The sequence below is a fragment of the Atractosteus spatula genome, chromosome 19, assembly GCF_055471065.1.
Source record: "Atractosteus spatula isolate fAtrSpa1 chromosome 19, fAtrSpa1.hap1, whole genome shotgun sequence".
NCBI lineage: Eukaryota > Metazoa > Chordata > Actinopteri > Semionotiformes > Lepisosteidae > Atractosteus > Atractosteus spatula.
In genome coordinates, this window is record NC_142724.1 from 13,217,616 (window position 1) to 13,235,502 (window position 17,887).

The following is a 17,887-nucleotide window of genomic DNA, read 5'->3' on the forward strand; positions in this document are numbered from 1 at the left end:
GACAGCCTTTTAAAGGGCCTATATCTTTAACACTACATTAATAAGAGTCTAAACTATACTGGCTGTAACATATTGCTAATACGTTTTTCATGAGCCATAACAGTGATGCATTTCCTTTGCAAATAAGTACTAATTGTTACCATTTTATTATAGGAACAGTCAAATAAGATAAGTCATAAAACAAAGCTTTTCTCATTAGCCTGGTGAAAAGTATATTTTATAGATAGCAACTAGTTACCATACCTGTATAATTGTTTGATTATTGCATCATGTGAACATCATGTGATTGCATTTAGATTGCATCAAATTGAATTTTAGGTGTCCTGTAAAGCTGAAAACATAACGCGATTGAATGAGTTAGGGATGCCAATGTAACTGGTGTTCATCTCCACACACGATTCCCTCTGCCTCTGGAGCAGTCATGACGATCTGATCAAGGGCACACAAATAACACGTCTCTCCAGGACTGAACAAAGCTGTGCTGGTAATGACAATTTGAAGGAAACGTGTCTTTTAAAAAGATGTGAAGATCATACGGCCCCTGAGGGAGACAGGGTTAGATGACGGTTATCTGAGCGCTATGTGGCCTCAGTTTGTCTGACTGCAACAGAACAGATGGCCTCCAAGGCTGATGATGTTCCAGTGATCGCGAGGTCCAGCAGATGGCGTAACTGTGGAGTAACACAACAATCAGAAAAGCTTCTAGCATGCAAAAAAACCCTGAGATATTGAAATGCATGTTTTGGGAAAGGCAGGGGTGGGGCATTATGCAGGTAAGTGAAACAGTTTACTACATAAAATCTGGACAATATCTTGATTTAACTGCTTGTATGTCTTGCAGCCACCTCATCTACAGTATGTAGCCTGTTAGTGCATTAATTAATCAATTAAGATAGAACTTAAGCCTAACTCAACATTATCTTTATTATAGTTGCATTGTCACAGTGCAGGAACAAATCTCTACTTTGTCAGCCTGGCCCACTGTTTTTCGCATCAGTTCCCCAAATGGAAAAGCTGTTTTCCCAGGGTGCAGCAGTGAACACGTGACCTCCTGTCACGCACAGCTCCTGCCAGCTGTCTCAGCAGCGCCGTTTCTTCTTGGCTGTTTTCCTGACACTCTCAGTCCTCTGAGGCTGTTGGTGTCTGGCGGCCTGGAATGCGTGGAAGTGCTTTTCACTCAGAGATGGCGAGCTTGACGGTGTAAAACACAAGTTTAACAACTGCGTCCGACTTCCCACTGTTTGACTGAAGCAACAACCTTCAGGCGTGGTTCGAGTGATACGTAAGAACGTGAAAAAGCACAAAAGCACCAAACTCTCTTAATGGGAATACTGCATGCTCATATACTTGTTTTCCAAAAGTAAGAAGGAGTGTTTTGGCTATGTTCCAGAATTGTTCAATAAGCCCTTTTCTGACTGCTGTTCCTACATTGCATGTCTATCACACCAATGCTATGAGAGCAAAGGTACATATAAACAAAGATATGGAAGCTTTGAATTTATCTTTTGTGCACTACAGATCGGACATGCTGTAATATGAGAGTAAGTTATTTGACTTATGATATACCCCTTTAGTATTAGCAATTACAAGTAAGTCACTTCCCAGAACTGTGTTGGGACTCTGGGTAGCTACTACTGCATATGTTGTCAAGACTGCAGAGTGTGCAATTTCCCTCCACCTGGAACAGACACTGAGCCCCCAGCTGCAGCAAAGCTGTATATGACCTACTTTCACAACCCATTTGCCAATTATACAATCAGAGAAGCGTTCCTTTGTCATCATTTGTATGAGTTAGGGGACCCTTTCCATATTGATATCACAAATGGCTCATTTAAATGAATTCAGAGTATATAATATTCCACATACTGTATGAAAAAAAAATACAATTTCATAAAAGCCATACCGTGATGTGTAAGCTTATCATCAGGGCAACAGTATAACCTACAAAACAGACTTTTAAAAAAATAATGGATATCATGTGGGTTTCGACACAATTCAGTCTTAAACCCACAATTCAGACAATTAACTTGCTGGGCTTCAATGCTTCAAAACCTTGTTAGGAGACGGGGGGAGAATGGAATTTAAAATGCTCATCAATGATTTAATTGTGGCTTATACTAAAGGAATTCCCTTCGTTTGCTCTTTAGACTTTTTCATTGCTTCTTTGACAAAGGAGTTTGTTTGTAACACATGCAAGCAAAGTGATTGGGTATTAAGAGGCAAAGGAAAAAATAACTGATAATTAACTGCTTTTGCAGTATATAGCTGATGGCTATCTCCACTTTGATACAATAAAATCAACGAAAACAGAACGGTGTATTACCAACTTTATTATTATTCATTATCACTTCTGTTCACAATAACAATCCCAATTTGACACTGAACTGCAGGTGAGATATTCTAAAATATGATTATACAAGTAGCTGTAAAGGTGTCCTCGTTTCTGACTCTTATACCCATTGGATTATGGAAGATGGCACATATTTTAGTAATCTACAAACTGCAATGTGGCAACAGTAGTATCAGTATTTATATGGAGTTGAGATTATATCTGCATGGAATTATTCAGAGCTGTCTAATTGGGCCCCCAGTAGGTGATGCAGAAACGTTGTACAGTAGATGGTAATGATGTACAGTACAAGAGGAGTCTTAAGGCAAGGTTATAACCTATTCAAGTACCAGCATGACATGTCTGCACATAAAAGTAGGGCACACAGCGGAAAAGCTAAGCAGGATTGCCGTTGTTAGTACTTGAATGGAAGACTATAAAGATTATAACCTATCTGGCCAAGATAGAAAACACATGAGTACAGTATGTACTGTATATATTCTTTTTATGTGTGAAGTCATAACCATTTTGCATTACCTCTTGCACGGGATACTGTGGCTTTGATTCACCAAATGTCTGTTGCAATATTTCACCCTCGTTCACTCTAAAGACAAGCTCCAAGTCAGATTTGCGCTCAGATGTCAATCTTTTTTAGGAAAAGACAAATCTCTGGCTGGGCTGAAACAAGGAGCAGCTTTTGTGTAGTTATAAACATCCGCCACACACGAAAGCTGTTTTGAACTGATCATATGAGGTTCCTGTTCCTGGTTCCTCTGCTCAAAACCCAAACCCTTACAGCACGTTACCATCTGTAATGATGTCGCATGCTGACACCAGTAATAGTAGCAGAGTCACATGATAAAAACAGGACACCAGCATCTCAGATGGAAACATCTTTGTGCTCCTTTCTTGTGACTACATGCTATTTCTTAAGCCCAAAACCCAGTATAATGACCTTGGTCCTGTCAAATTACCATAGAAACGCAATGATATGGGATATGGGTTTTAATTTTAGCCTATACTACTGGGACAGACACAAAGCCAGGTTGTTGCTTGTGCCAAGGAGCTTTTTGACAGAGTGAATAATTTCCTGGTGAATGACCTGCAGCCTGACGTTGTTAACACATGCCATCCTCTGGTTGACAGAGCGAGGAACTACAGAACTCCATAGCACCAAAATCAGCCTCATCGTGGTAGTGTTTCCGACCGGTGAGTTATATACAAACAGCAGGACTAAAAAGATGGCGAGTGGTGCAGTAGCAATGATGCATTAGGAGGAATGACTGGGGTTAAGAACTAGCTTTCAAAATGCAATCCTGAATATTAGTAAAAGATATTTACAGGGAGACAAAAAGAAGCTTCAAGTCAGAGCTCCACGCCAAGCAAACACCCTTGTACAGCGTAATATCTTGCAGGTTTTTTTTTTCGTTTCCTACGTCGTACTACCATTACTGCAGTAATAAGACAAAAAAAAATTTGGCTCAAGCAATTCTTGCACACGTACATACGATCAGTAAATATTTGGAACAGACAGTTATAATACACAATGACGTAAATGGCAGTTTTAAATAATGTCAAAATTCAGCCTTCAGGTTTTTAATTTAGTGGGTGATTTCTTGGTTGTGCTTCAGTCTTGTTAAATTGGAGAAAAAGAGCAAATTGTCCTATATGCAAGGACAGAAATTCAATTGATCTGGCTGTAAGAAACCCTTTTTTGCTCTCTCTATTTAACCAATAAAGACTATTGAATTCTGAAGTGCTATGATGTCAGAATAATTTATCAAACACATTTCTTTATTTGATGGGAATATGCAGAGCCAGCTGAAATGTAATTTAAACTCATCGTCCCCAGCTTGTTTACAGAGAGACATTTGTCTGCATACGTCTGGTGTGTTAGAATATTAGATTGCAAACAGGCATTCCCAAAAGCTATGAATAATTGATCCCATCAGAAGCAATTTTAGTTGTGTGCATTTTAAAATTTGCCATTTGAAGAAAAGAGAGGAAACCTAAAGGCTGATTTGCTAAATCAATATTAGAAGAGGAAAAGGCTCCATAGGCAGATTACAGAGTAACGCAGTGAGTGGACTAGTCGCAGTATTCTAATTGTTAGTCGTTTTCCTATTGCACAAAGAATGAAATTTTGTAGATGCAGAACAATGCATGACAGTCGATACAGAAATATTAAAAAAAGTTGCATTTTCCTAGCCAAAACTCTTCAGATGTGGAATTTCTTGATAAAGTCGTAGAAAATGTCTTCAACCAGAGAGCTCCGCTTGCAGCTCCTTGTTTCGGCGCACTTCGGCAGCATGTCTTTCCTGAGGGGAGACGGGCAAAGACAGTCTGTTAGCACAGCCTTCGAGTCCGACTGGCGCCATAATCGCCATCGTCAGGCTGTCACGAACCGCCCACGAGCACTTAGACGTCACCGCATCCCTACGAGCAGCTCTCACCGCAGACATTCACGCACGAATTCATCAATTATCATTCCACTCGAGCTTCCCTGTTTATTCCCTCTCCCTCCACTCACTCCCTGCTCCCTCTTGAGCTTCCCTCTCCTGAGCTCAACCTTCGTCCAACCTGTTGGGAAAGACTTTTTGGCTCTCAAAACTCGAGCACTATCCCTTGACATCGGTTTCGGACTTGGATACTTTTGGTACTCAACGGAACCGTTCTGGAAAAGACCTACTGTACAACCACCTCGCTTCGGGGTCCAAACCAGCCACTTCGCTGCAACTCCTGACACAGGCATGGCATCATGGGTGCCACGCAGTGACCTCACTAATGAGAGACATCGGTTTCTTGGCCACCGCGGAAAATTATTGTAGCTTGACCTTGAGATACCACAATGCAGCACCATAATCACCATCATCAGGCATGGCATTGTGGGTATCAGGCAGTGGCCTCCCTGGCGAGAATTATTGTAGTTTGGCCTTGAGCTATCTGAATGGGGAAGGGTGTTGCCTTCTAACTAAACCCACAAGCAATGTCCAAGCGACCAGTTGCTTAAAAACATCAATTTTCCTCTGGGTTCTCCACTTCAGGCTGCCTCAAGGTTAAAGGCTGCCGAACACATTCTGTTCTATATTCTAGCATCTCCAAATGTAACACTTGAATGTGTCTCATTTTTTTGCTTCCTCCTTTCGTCTGCATTTTCACCAATTTGTTCCCCACAAAAGCATTTAGACCTTGATTCAAGTAGTGAATAAGCACTCCAGTCAGCTCCTGATTCAAGCAGTCTATTCAAATGCGACCTGAAAAGAGGACGTTTCTTTTCAATTAAAATAGGAGGTGTGATGTTGTCGATGTGCATTCTGAATGATTTTTTCTTAAGATCTAGGGTGTGAAGGAAACATTTCTGTGAAGGAGCCTCAGTTCACTTTGATTTGAAGTTTGATGCGAAAAGAGACACAATTTGTGAAATCCTTTTTGTTAATAACAGGGCTTTTGCAATCGTGTCAGTGCCAGGGGGATTGGTGTATTCTCTGCATGTTTCTTTTTTTCCTCTTGCTTGCTGTCTAATGGTCATAGCTTGTTGTTTCAGAAAAGTGTGGTTGTTAGCTTGTCAGCTTCTTTTTCTTTGTTATCAGTGTCTTCTGGGACCAAATGAATCTCATCAATAATGTAATAGTGAAGGCTGTATGGCAGGTGGTTAGCATCACTGCCTCACATGACTGAGCCTTGGGTCTTGGGTTCCTGCTTGGATAGGGCCCTTCTGTGTGGAGTGTGCATGTTCTCCGTGTGTTCGTGGGGGTTTTCTCTAGGATCTCCAGTTTTCTGCGCTTGTCCTTAACCATCATGCTCCACTTGATTCATGTTCAAACATCACTGGGTCCTTTAGAGCCAAATTGTGTCTTCCGATGCCTCATTGACACCAGTGTTAAGATTTTCTTTTATCTGTGTTCATAGAACATAAAGATATGAACAGTGCTTACAGTGAGTCGGATTTGTCCTGATTGGTTCATTAGTGCTACATCAGTTTATAAATTAAAACAAAAGTAATAAATACATTTCTTCATTTACACCATAAATAAAGTGGGCAAAACATTAATATGTCAATATTAATTAGCTCATTCTAAAATAGTTTATACAATTACACAGAACTACTTAAAGATATTGTTATGCCCCTGGGGTAATGGTCACTACTTGGGCATGCTCCAAACATGCCCTTTTTTGCCTGCTGGGGAGCCTTTTCTGCACCTGTACACGCACTCTCCTCCGAGAGTGGTGCTGACACTGGGCCGCTCGTCGGGTTAACTCACGTACACTGAGAACTCTGGGGCCTTTGCTCGCGGATTCCTATGCCCAAAGTCTCCACAACAACCCTGACACGGTCCTTCTTAGGGTCACTCACTGAACAGAGCCCTTCGCCTGCAGTTACCCAGGCTCAACGAGCTTCCCCCTGGTGACACACTAGCTAGGAGCTCCCAGCCACCCACACAGAGAGCCACTCCTGCTCTCAGGCCACGATGGCTGCTGACTCTCCTGGCTCTCTCATTGGTCAGCCCTCAGACTTCCAGGTCTGCACACATCCTGTGTGTCCTCACATATATAAATATCGTCATGTATATATGTCATGGCATTTGCCAAACCGCTTTATACCATACGGTGTCGCGGGAAGCTGGAGCCTACCTGGCAAGCAACGAGCCAGGCCATCGCAGGGCCAGTGCAAGCCAATCATACATGGGGACAATTTGGAGGCCACGGTAAAGGCCGAAGGGGGAAATTTGGGATAGCTCCCCACTCTTATCGAGAAATGCCCGGGGATCTTTAATGACCACTGAGAGTCAGGACCTCGGTTTAACATCTCATCCAAAAGACAGTGCCCACTAGAGTATAGTGTCCCTGCCACTATACCGGGATATAAGGACCCACACAGACCGCATGGTGAGCGCCCCCCGCTGGTCCCATTAACACCACTTCCAGCAGCAACCTTAGCTTTCCCAGGAGGTCTCCCATCCAGGTACTGACCAGGCTCAACCCTGCTGAGCTTCAGTGGGCTGCCAGTTGAGAGCTGCAGGGTGATATGGCTGCTGGCACAAATATGTACAACTATGTCCTTATATATTTATACTTCCAAACGAGACACTGCTGTGGAAATTAACAGTGACAGCTGAGCTGTGTTCCCATTCTGTTTCATGTGTAGTGTTTTCTTCAGGAGGGCAGCCTCGCCACGATCCCCCCGCGAGAACCCGCGCGGCGAGCCCTTGCCTTCTCGCGGAGCCGTTCCTTCAGGGCGTTGAGGTAGGCCTCTCGGTTCTCCTTGTTGACCTCCATCTTGTAGTTGAGCTTCTCCTCCGCCATCCTGCTGAAGTTGTTGTTTTCCTCCAGGGCCTTGTGCAGCACCTCTCGCTCGTGCTCGCGTTTCTCCGCCAGTTGCTTCAGCACCTGGGCCTCCTGGGACTGCAGAGAGACACACACACGCGCAGTCGGTTTCCTGCCAGGCCTGCCTCGACCCCCCCCCCCCAGAATGCACTGCTGCAGCCCTCGACAGGACGCCAATGAATTGTGTGTCAGGCCTGGCACCGGCGCCCAGCTTTCTCATGCATTACTGGGTCCTGAAAGGTTTGAAAGCTTCACACTGCAGAGATCCCTGCTGCAATGTATTAATACTTAACGAGCAATCAAGGATTGACAGCATTCCAAGTTTGCCCTGGAACTAAATAAAGCTTCTTTTATTCTCAGTAAAGAACGTCCCCAAGAAATCATGCTTCTGCTGTGGTACACATCACATTGCCGTTACCTTACAACTCTCAGGTGAAGCTATCTGAGAGTTTTAGCAAAACCCCTGAAGAGCTTTGCCCTTCTGGTACATACAGTCTTTTTGAAAGAAGAAATCAGAAAAGACCAAATGACTAGATGGAGATCTGAACAGTGGGCAGCTTTGGAGTGCAGAGCTGCAGTATGTATGCCTGAGTTTTTTAGGGGAGTAAAGATCGATTTCTCTTTCAGAGAGTACACACGTAGCAACAAGATCTGAAATGACTGCAAAAATAACTTGCACACCATGAGCTCAGCCGCACGTGCTCTGTGGGGGCCCAATCCCAGAGCCAGGAGCTTCTTATGCAGCCAGTGAGTCAATTTAACTCAGACAGATGGCGTGTGGCCTGGCGTTGTGCAGTTTCTGGCGGATTGTACCAGGCTGTGCTGAATATCAGGTCTGTACAGCGAGATTCGCCTTTTCATTTTTTTTTCACATGGAAAGGCTTATGGAAAAGGGATTAAACAGATTTCCCCCCAAAACACCTTTAACAACAGTAATGTGGTTTACAAATGTTTGCTTTAGCTGCAGAGCTGAAGGAAAATGCCTGCCAATATTCTGGTTTGTTTTGCAGATTTCGGTATAGTGTACCTGGACAGAAAATCAAACTGTGTCTGAGAATTTTCTTACAGGTGAGAAAGTCCTACACGTTATTTTTAACAGCTAGGATTATAATTGTTGACAATTACATTCCCGTCTTTCTTACTTAATATCTCTTATTTTTTTTAACACTTTATATAATAATGCCTCTATTTGTTCCCACTATTCAATTCAATTCAATTCAATTCAATTCAAGCTTTATTGTCCCCTAGTGGAAATTTGTTTTATGGCACAGTCAAACACAACACAGTGACACATATACAGTACATCATCAAAAGGGAAGAGAATACAGTAGTGTTACAGGAGAAAAGAAACAAGAGACACGGTAGTGACTTTGCATTGCTTAAGAGTGTAATTGCAGTGGGAATGAAAGATTTCCTGAGTCTGTTGGTTTTACACCTGGGGGCACAGAGGCGTCTCCCAGATGGGAGAAGTGTGAATTCACAGTGGAGGGGGTGAGACACACACTCCCTGATGCTTTTGGCTTTCTTAGTCACCCTCTGTTTGTAAAAGATGCTTAAGTTGATTTGATAATTCATGATTATTTTGCCACTTATATTCACTAATTTACCCAGCCTATTGCAATAATGTTCTGGTTCAAACACCCAAAAGCATTGGTGACTGAGCTGAGTGGGGTATATTTTCCAATGTAGTCAAGTTAGAGAGTTTCAACTCACTACATAGATGTGTTGGGGTTTTTTTAAATACTGCCTTTACACTTTGAAAAAAAACAGGAGAAAACTCTGCTCATAAAAGGCAACTTTGCCCCTCATAGCTTACAATTTTCTCCTAAGATTAAGTGGTAGCTACCGTAAAAGGTCCTGAGGCAATTTGAACAGCATCTTTGCTTTTTAGAAGAAGGAATAAGAAAATAAAGAGAAGAAGATAATGAAGAAGACAAACAGCCATAGGCCGATTCAGTAAAGACATATCCATATTGTGGGGAAAGTGAGTGAGGTCAGCCTATCTATGAAGATGAAGATCTCAGAATGTCTGCAAATGAGAGGAGTTTATTCAGGCCAGCTGGTTCAGTAGGTTGCTAGTAGCTAATTGATCCTAGGATCTCATCCAGGCATTTCTTTCGAAAGAAGCAACAGAATCGTATTCAACCACATGGCTTGGCAGCTTGTTGCATACTTTGGGTGAAGAAACACCTTCTGTTCTCAGTTTTAAACGCATTTCCACTGTTTCTACTCATTCCCTCTGGTACAGGTTTCCCCTTTGACTCCATAGTGCTGCCTGTGCCTTTGACGACTTCTGGACTTCCGAATGCGGTGCACTGAAATGATTTTCTCTGCAGAGCCTCAATTATTCTTGGACCATAAAACTCCCACAGAGTTAATCGCCTGTGCAGGCTGAGAAGCCAGCGGAGAAGATCAACCACCAAACGCATCAAGAGTTAAAATGAATGGCGGCAGCCATCACACTACAGAGGTTTGCCATGAATTACAACCCCCAGAGTGAAGGGTGCTCTGAGCCATGGGAAGAAAAGGCAGCAATTATGCCATTAAGATTCAAAATCTCCATTCTTATTCATTACAGAAGAGAAAGCACTGTGCTCAGGAATTAAATGAATTTTTAATGGGCCTTGCTCTTTAAATATTAATCTACAGTGAGCAGAAATATTTTAATAGGATTTTTGTTTACTCCTGTTTTGGCTGTTCTTGTCCCTTTCTTTGAATTTTTAAAATACGATTATATGCCTAAAATAAAAAATTCAGAGCTTTCATTAAGCGGCACAATCTGGGCTCTTGGTTTTGTTTTTTTTCACGTTATGAAGATAAAACCCCCAAGCGTTCTCATGTGCCGAAGAAAAGCAGCTACAGACAAAAGACCTTGTGTGGCAGCGTGTCTACAAAGAATTAATTAGTGCATTGATATTATTTAGGTAGTTTAAAACATGCTGCTGGAATGAATTCCATTTTTAAAATTTAATAGTTGATAATGTTTTCAGGATCGATTCTGCTAGTGAAAAACAACTCATTAATGGTAGGTTGTTGGACCATCATGTCAACTATATGCCATATAGTTTGTATTTATAAAGGCCTTTACCGTGGACAAAAGATAAACTTTAGGCTATTATGTACAGTATATGCTATGTCATTTAGACGAATGGCCAAAAAGAAAATGTTTTTCTAACATTCAATTCAATCTTTAAGAAGTTATTTGTGAAGATATTATTGGCTGTATAAAGCTGTCCTCAAATAAAACATTAAGGCAAAAATAAAGATTCATGCCACGAGCTTAAAAGTACCAGCTGTGACCTATAAACCAGTGGTATTTCACCAGGGCAGTTTTGTGATTGAGGTCTGTCTCAGCTTGGATGGAGTCAAAACTGAAACCCAACCACCTGCAGCAAATTCCAAAGTGCCATATTGGAATGAGCCCCCTACCGAGTGTGTCCAAATGTCGGTCTGACCAAGCTCGTGTGCGCCTCCTGCCATCCACACAAAATAAAACCCTTGCCGAAGAAACATGCTGAGATGTCTGTATTTTATCTTGTGACCAATGTTCCCTCTAATTTTTAATGACCTGTGTGCGCAAGGATTTCAAGTTGTGCAAATTTTTGTCCCCAGTGACAAAAACTTGTGCGCACTAAATTGAGTGTATGGGAAACCTGAAATTAGTTTTTGTTAATATAGTCATTCTCATAGAAGCATGGAGATCCAAAAGACCGGGACAGTGATTCAACGTGCCCAGTCATCGAGCATAGATATTGATTATCGAGTAGCAATAATAATGCACACAGCCAGGTCGGGCCTCTCGCAGCCAGTCTCATGTGGTCAACTTAGCATTTTTCAATTGACAACCGTGTTTGTTTTATTATTATCATATTTTGGGGGGAGTTTAATTTTTTGTGCGCAGTTCTATTTCCTATGTGCGCTGATGCGCTGATTTCATAACCTGTGTGCGCGCACAACCGAGCACAGCTTAGAGGGAACGCTGCTTGTGACTTTCCATCTTCGCGTTTTGTTGCCAAGGTTACCTCTGCTTTCACCTCTTTACTAGCTGTGCACATTTGCCAGGATGAAACAAAAAGATTGAAAATCACCCCCAGAGAGCCTTATATGGGAAGAACAAGCTGCACAGTATTTTCCTCTTCTGCCTTCAACCCATTTCCAATAAAGAGATGAGTGATGCTGTCTGTCAAATCACACCTCATAGACTCTGGTATATATTTTAACAAATCCGAAAACACATGATAGATCATACTGTAACTGATATAAATATCCTACACACAGTGGTTTTACACTACTTTTATATATATGCTTTTAGTAAGTCAAGCATAAATATTGGCATCCTGTGTCTGGAATAAGGTTATTCACTAATTTATGTAGTGTAATCAATATTTATGGTTAATCTCTTCTTTTCTTGCCAATGAAATGACCTTGTCTAACTCTAACTGAACATTTACTGATCTTATTGTTAATTACTTAAGATTTCCTAGTGTGGGGGGATTCTCTATCCCATTCCTGGGAACACCCAATCTTGTGGTTCTCTGTGCCAGTGAGCTCTCTCTTATATAAATCAACCCTTAATTGATCTAACGAGCTAACAATCAATTAAGTCAGGGGTGTCAGACTCTGATAGATTGTTCTGTTTAGGATCTCAGTTACATAGTTGGTCTAATTGTTTAATTAACTGTATAACTATAATGGGTCTAACCTTGTTCAGAGGTGTTTAATAAGTAGCTGTACCTTTAATGAAGTAAATGCTTTGAGCACTCAGCCACAGACGACCTTAAGAAATATCCCATATACAGCATGTCTAATTTAAGAAAACAATTCTTGGTTAATTGGCTACACAGGTTGAAACTCAAACCGGAAGATACTAGGCCCTCCAGGACACTCTGGCTCAGAGGAACCAACAACACGTTAGTCCATCTGCTCGTACATCATTTCTTTTTGGTACAAAAGCACAAGACACAAAGTCCAGTAACCTATAAGGAGGTCACTTTTCCCCAGGTTCATCATTAGTTTGTTATGTGTTTCTGCTGTAGATACTACAGTACCATTGGGCCTCCCAGTCTGGTAGCAGAAAGCAGGCCATCGGAGTACTTGGAAGCTGTGCAGCCAACTCTACACTTCTGCCAACATGCAGAGTCAGTTGATTCCATTTTAATTAAAACAAATAGGTCCTGTGCTGGAGATGCTCTCTTAATTCAACAGCCCATCCATCATCTCGCTAACTTTGAATGCAGCAAACAACTACAGCAAAATGAGGGCAAAGCCAATTATACTGGTAGTTTGCTTATATAAATGGAGAAGAGTTTTTTTTTTTCTTTTACACACAGAGTGCTTGGATATTGCAAAGAGACGGCAGCTATTGTTTGAACTACATTCACCGGACAAAGGGTCACATTTAATTAAAAACAGGAAGCAGAAGCTTTCAGAGACGCTCAACCTCTGCCACCATACCAGAGAGCAGAGCCTCGGAGATGTGCCGCCACTGACATGCTGGGGATGCATTTTTGTTTTGGAGCCAGTAAGCAGCTTAGCAGCTCGTCCATCTAGAGAGGACATATTGTAAGACAAATGTAGAGCTCAAAAAAGAGCAAGTGTTTTGTTTTATATTTCCCACAGCACATAAATAAAAGCCCTTTTTACCTCACAGCTGCTTTTGTGTGTCTGTTTTATGGTGTCCCACATATTTAAGAAAACCCACTACAGAGTCCCACCTCCAGACATGTGTATCGCAGTATATAATAATGCTAACCTGCTAGAACTCTGTACCCCTTCAGTAGCCCCTAAACTGAAAGTAGGACTAAACACTCTGGATGGGATTTTCCTTGTAGATTAACTTGTGTCCATTACACTTTTTTTTCAAGGAGTGGGCTGTCTGCCTACAGATCCACCCATAGGGAAAATAAGGACTTTTGTTCATTTAAAATAATGTGGAATCCAACAGGACACAAACAAGAGGAATTCTGCCAGCCTGGAAATTGTAGCCACTACTTCTCTGTAGTCTATTCACAGCTCTTTTTCCGTTATGTTTCTTTTTAAATGGGTTCCAATCCTCTATTTCTTTTCTCCATCCTGCAGTCAGTCACTTAAAATGGAGACCGCACACCTGCAGTGATGTCTCCATTTTAAGTGACTGCAGTGATATTCTGGTCCTGGAGTACCTTTATAATTCTCATTGTTGCCTGTGGTAATCTGTGCTGTCTAATGCAGCAATAAGAAAAGTGCTGCAGTGGGGGGTAAGTTTCGAGAGCAGAATTTGTAAGGTAGTCTCTTTCAGACATCTGCACGGTAATATATCTACTGTCACTGCTGTGTCTTTATTTAAGTTCTCTTTAAGTTGCCACTCTGCATGTGACTATGGGACAGTAGCTGTTCCCCTGGGGTGACTGTGCCTCGACACTTTTAATATTCAGCACGGCAGAGATTGTTGTGTCACACAAGTACGATAATTGGTCTTCAGTGTGCTCATTAATGCAGAAAGCTGTTAACCCAAAGAAAATGAAACAGGGCTTCCAACTCAACTCCCAGAACATCAAAAGAAGAAATGCTTCTGCAAGTTCTGAACTTCAAAGAAAGATTTTCTTTTTTTTCCCCCCAGATCTCATTCATGTACAGTGTAAGCTCAATCGTGTAGAAAGCAGCCCAAACAAAAAGACTCGCGTTTGGAATTAAACTCGGGGATGTTGCTCTGTTGGTACAATTATTTCTACAGAGCTACATTCAAGCAAAGAAGGATGAGAATGTTTAATCTGAAGCACTTCTTAGGAGAAAACCTAGTAATTTTGCTGGAGGGGTGTCTCTGTCTTTGTTGAGGTTCTGCCGACATTTGTGGGCAGCCTCATGAGGAATGAAATCACTTTGGGCGTTGGTGAGCTGAGTATGCTACTGCTATAGCAAACCTACAGTTGACCTGAAATGCAAATATCTGGGATGTGCAGTCTTACTGCTTATGTGCTCTTCCAGTGGCTCAGTCGTGCTCCTTGTGTATTACACTGAGTTCAGGTTCACAGTAGCTGCTGTCTTGGCTTTACTCTACGCTTAAGAAACTTAGCTGGGATGAAAAACACGCCTCCGTGCGGAACAGAGGCCTGGTGACAACTGTGCTGTGCTCTCCTACCTTCCTCCTTTCCTCAGCTGCCTCCAGCCTCCTCTGCAGCTCGTCCAGAGACATGTCCTTCTTCTTGGGAGGGGAGGACAGGGACTGGGGGCGGTCTGGAGACAGGTCAGACGGGGCTTTCAGTATGACCTCGAAGGACTGTCCAGAGGCCCTCTTATTGATTGGCTTCACTTCCATGTCTGCTGGAGAGGTGATAAAAAAACAAACGACACCGTTAAACAGCTCTATGAAAGTCCTTCATGGTTACAGCGCATGGTTTCTAGCAAAGAGTATGGAAGTCTGGTAAAAAAAAATATATAAACCAGGGCTATCCATGGCACCTGCAAAATAAATGGTAAAGCCAGCAAAAATGGCAAAGTTACCATGGCAACCCTTCATGAAGTCAGCCCTGCTGAGTTAAAGTAGGAATCTGGATACAGATTCTTTTGATTATGTTTGATTTGGGTTCCTTGGTCATTCAGAAATGGCACGGTGGGCAGTGGTTAGTATTGCTGTTTTGTAGTGCTGGAGCCCTGGGTTCAGCTCTGTACCTGGACTGCTATTGTGTGGGGCTTGTATGTTATCCCAAAGGCCACATGGGTTTCCTCTGGTTTTCTCCCACAGTCCCAATCCCTACTGGTAAAAGTGAATGTGTGTGTGTCTGCCCTGTAATAGACTGGTTTTCTTATGTCTTGTGCCCGCTGTCTGCTGGGATATGTTCAGTCTTCCCCGTGACCTTGAATTGGAAGAAGCAGTTAGGAAATGGATCATCGCCTGAGCATAGAAGCCATAAAAATGTACACTTGTACAGTATGTACGTTTTTCAATTGTTTCATATTATAACTTAATAGTATAGTAATAGGTGGTATATTACAGTAGAAGGCAGTAACATTTTTACATCTAGTTTAAAGCGTTTCTACATTTTAAAGGAAATGCACCACAATTTTTCTGTCTACATCTTTTAAAAGGTCCACCATGTTAGTGCCGTCAGAGCAAATGAGTTTTCAGCCTTGAACTTTAATAGTCCGTTAATGAGTCTTTTCGGTGTTGACAGTGATGAGTTTTACGGTAATTCAATTTTATGCTGTTGTCTTTTAATAAAAGTAGACTGCCATGGCTTGTAAAATGTCTTCCTCTGTCTGTGCTCCAGCCCTCCCTCTGTATACAGTATGTGGAAATACTAACTGTAGTCATTATAATAACCCAGAGGCAGCGCTATCAGAGAGAGACAGAGAATTCTGGGAAGGGCCCGTTAAATAAAAGCAGCCTGCTTAGACGTATTAAGTATATGGCAAGTATTAAATTTAATGTTACTAATTTGCAGTTATTTCTCAAGACCTGCTATTAATATGTGCATACATTTAAATAATTTGCATACACACCTCCAGTGGGTGGAATGGTAATCATTTACATTTTTACTACTGGGTGAATAAATGCAAGGAAAGGGGAAATCTGTTTTTTCACTTACAGTTCAGCATTAACATATACAGAATGGCAGTTACACAATACAGGTACTTACTGCTGGTTAACTGGCATCCATTTCAGCCGGCCGGATAATTGCATTTTTAATGGAAACATGATACAATTCACCATAATCCATTGTTAGCTTTAATTTACACCTTGTGCGTGCTTGGTGCAACTCATCTTACATTTTGCGTGTAGAAACATTTAGTGAGGACAATTACTCATAGTCTAGATTGGAGATTGTGAATATATAATGTAGCCTTTTTTGGCAGAATATGCCTCTTCTGTATTTTTCAATATAATAGGTCTTCTGTAGACCTATTAACCGATTTTGCATTGACACGGTTTTCTGAAATTTGAAGCTGGCCAATTTTAAAATGCTATTTATTTACCACGATGAACTAACGCACAGTAGCAAAGTACAGTACAGTCTACACTGTATTATCCTGTCTCATCCTGTTAAGGCCTTTTGCCAGTTCTGTGCTGCTCTTCCCAGACAGAGTGCAGTTCCTAATCACACGGAGCTCATACTAACCTCCATACTGGTAAATGCTGTTAGGATGTGGCTGTGAGTAGAAACAGGAGCAGATCAGGGACAGCATGGACATCTCCTTCATCTTCTCCTTGTAGGCTGAAAGAGTGCACCAGACAGTCTCAGGAACACCAGGTGTTTTCAAGCACAACAGGCACATCAGATATGGAACAAAAGGTGTGACAATCATCTTACACTGTGTGTGTATGAACATTTTACTCAATTACTCAGGACAATTACTCATAGTCAAGATTGGAGGTTGTGAATACAAAATGTAGTCTTTTTTCCCAGAATATGCCTCTTACTCTGTATATGATACAGTATGTACGCTGAATCGTTACAGAGCAGGACATGGGCCTAGAGAACTCTCACAAAGAGGTTTGAACTGGATGCGTAGTTAATTTCTCAGCGATCCCTGAGCCCCGTCGCACCCTCCCTTGAAATAAATCAATAGACTGCTTTGGTATGAAACCTCCGCCGAGGGAGAAAAGGGCCATTTTGATGTTTCTTAATGCTGCCAGCCATTTTACATCCAGCCGAATCAGGTCGGGAGTAATTTGACGCTTTGTTCTTTCTCATCGGTCAGCTTCCAATGGGACGGCGTGCCAAGCACTCTGACTGCTGAGTGTTTCCACACAAACTGTTTCCAGGAGCATCAGAGAGCCCGGCTCATGCTCTGTGGTCGGGACGCACTTTGGCTCAAGTGCCTTTTGCGAAGAATAGCATCAGTAGCCAAGGGGATTCAAATTATCCTGAAATAACATAAATGACCATTCTTTTCCAATCTGTACTGCTGTGGCCACTGGGATGATATACTAGACTAATGGAAAGCTGTTTGCTGGTCTTTTATGTGCATGCGTATTGGTAAACACAACCTTGCCAATAACAACAAGTCTAAGCATTAGAGAAAAAGGATTTCCAGTAAACATACAGTACTGGTATTCAAAACAGCCCCAAGCAAAATCCTTTTGTATAAAGGCAAAAACTTTATATACTTATCTGTGCTAACACAGAGCACACTTGTTTGAGCCATAACCTATGTATCAATAACCTATACATGATATTAATTGACTAAAGTTCATAGGGCAGATAAAGACTGTCACGAAATCCTGTAACATCAGCGACGTGGTTGTCAGCGTTG

The 17,887-nt window shown here is 41.9% G+C and overlaps 1 protein-coding gene across 2 annotated transcripts in view; it reads right to left on the minus strand.

The window, feature by feature from the left end:
• Positions 1-2,314: 2,314 nt before the first annotated feature.
• The window catches only part of stmn3 (stathmin-like 3), a 40,946-nt gene continuing 25,373 nt past the window's right edge, over positions 2,315-17,887 (minus strand). Inside the window, exons 3-6 of one of the 2 annotated variants that reach the window (XM_088937310.1) lie at positions 16,750-16,845; positions 14,772-14,950; positions 7,541-7,732; positions 2,315-4,647 (exon numbers count right to left, since the gene is read on the minus strand). In XM_088937310.1, coding sequence (XP_088793436.1) covers positions 4,588-4,647; positions 7,541-7,732; positions 14,772-14,950; positions 16,750-16,845 — 527 coding nt within the window. In that variant the 3' untranslated portion in view covers positions 2,315-4,587. Of the gene's footprint in view, positions 4,648-7,540; positions 7,733-14,771; positions 14,954-16,749; positions 16,846-17,887 lie in introns of both variants that reach the window. The other variant, XM_088937309.1, reaches the window with a different exon arrangement.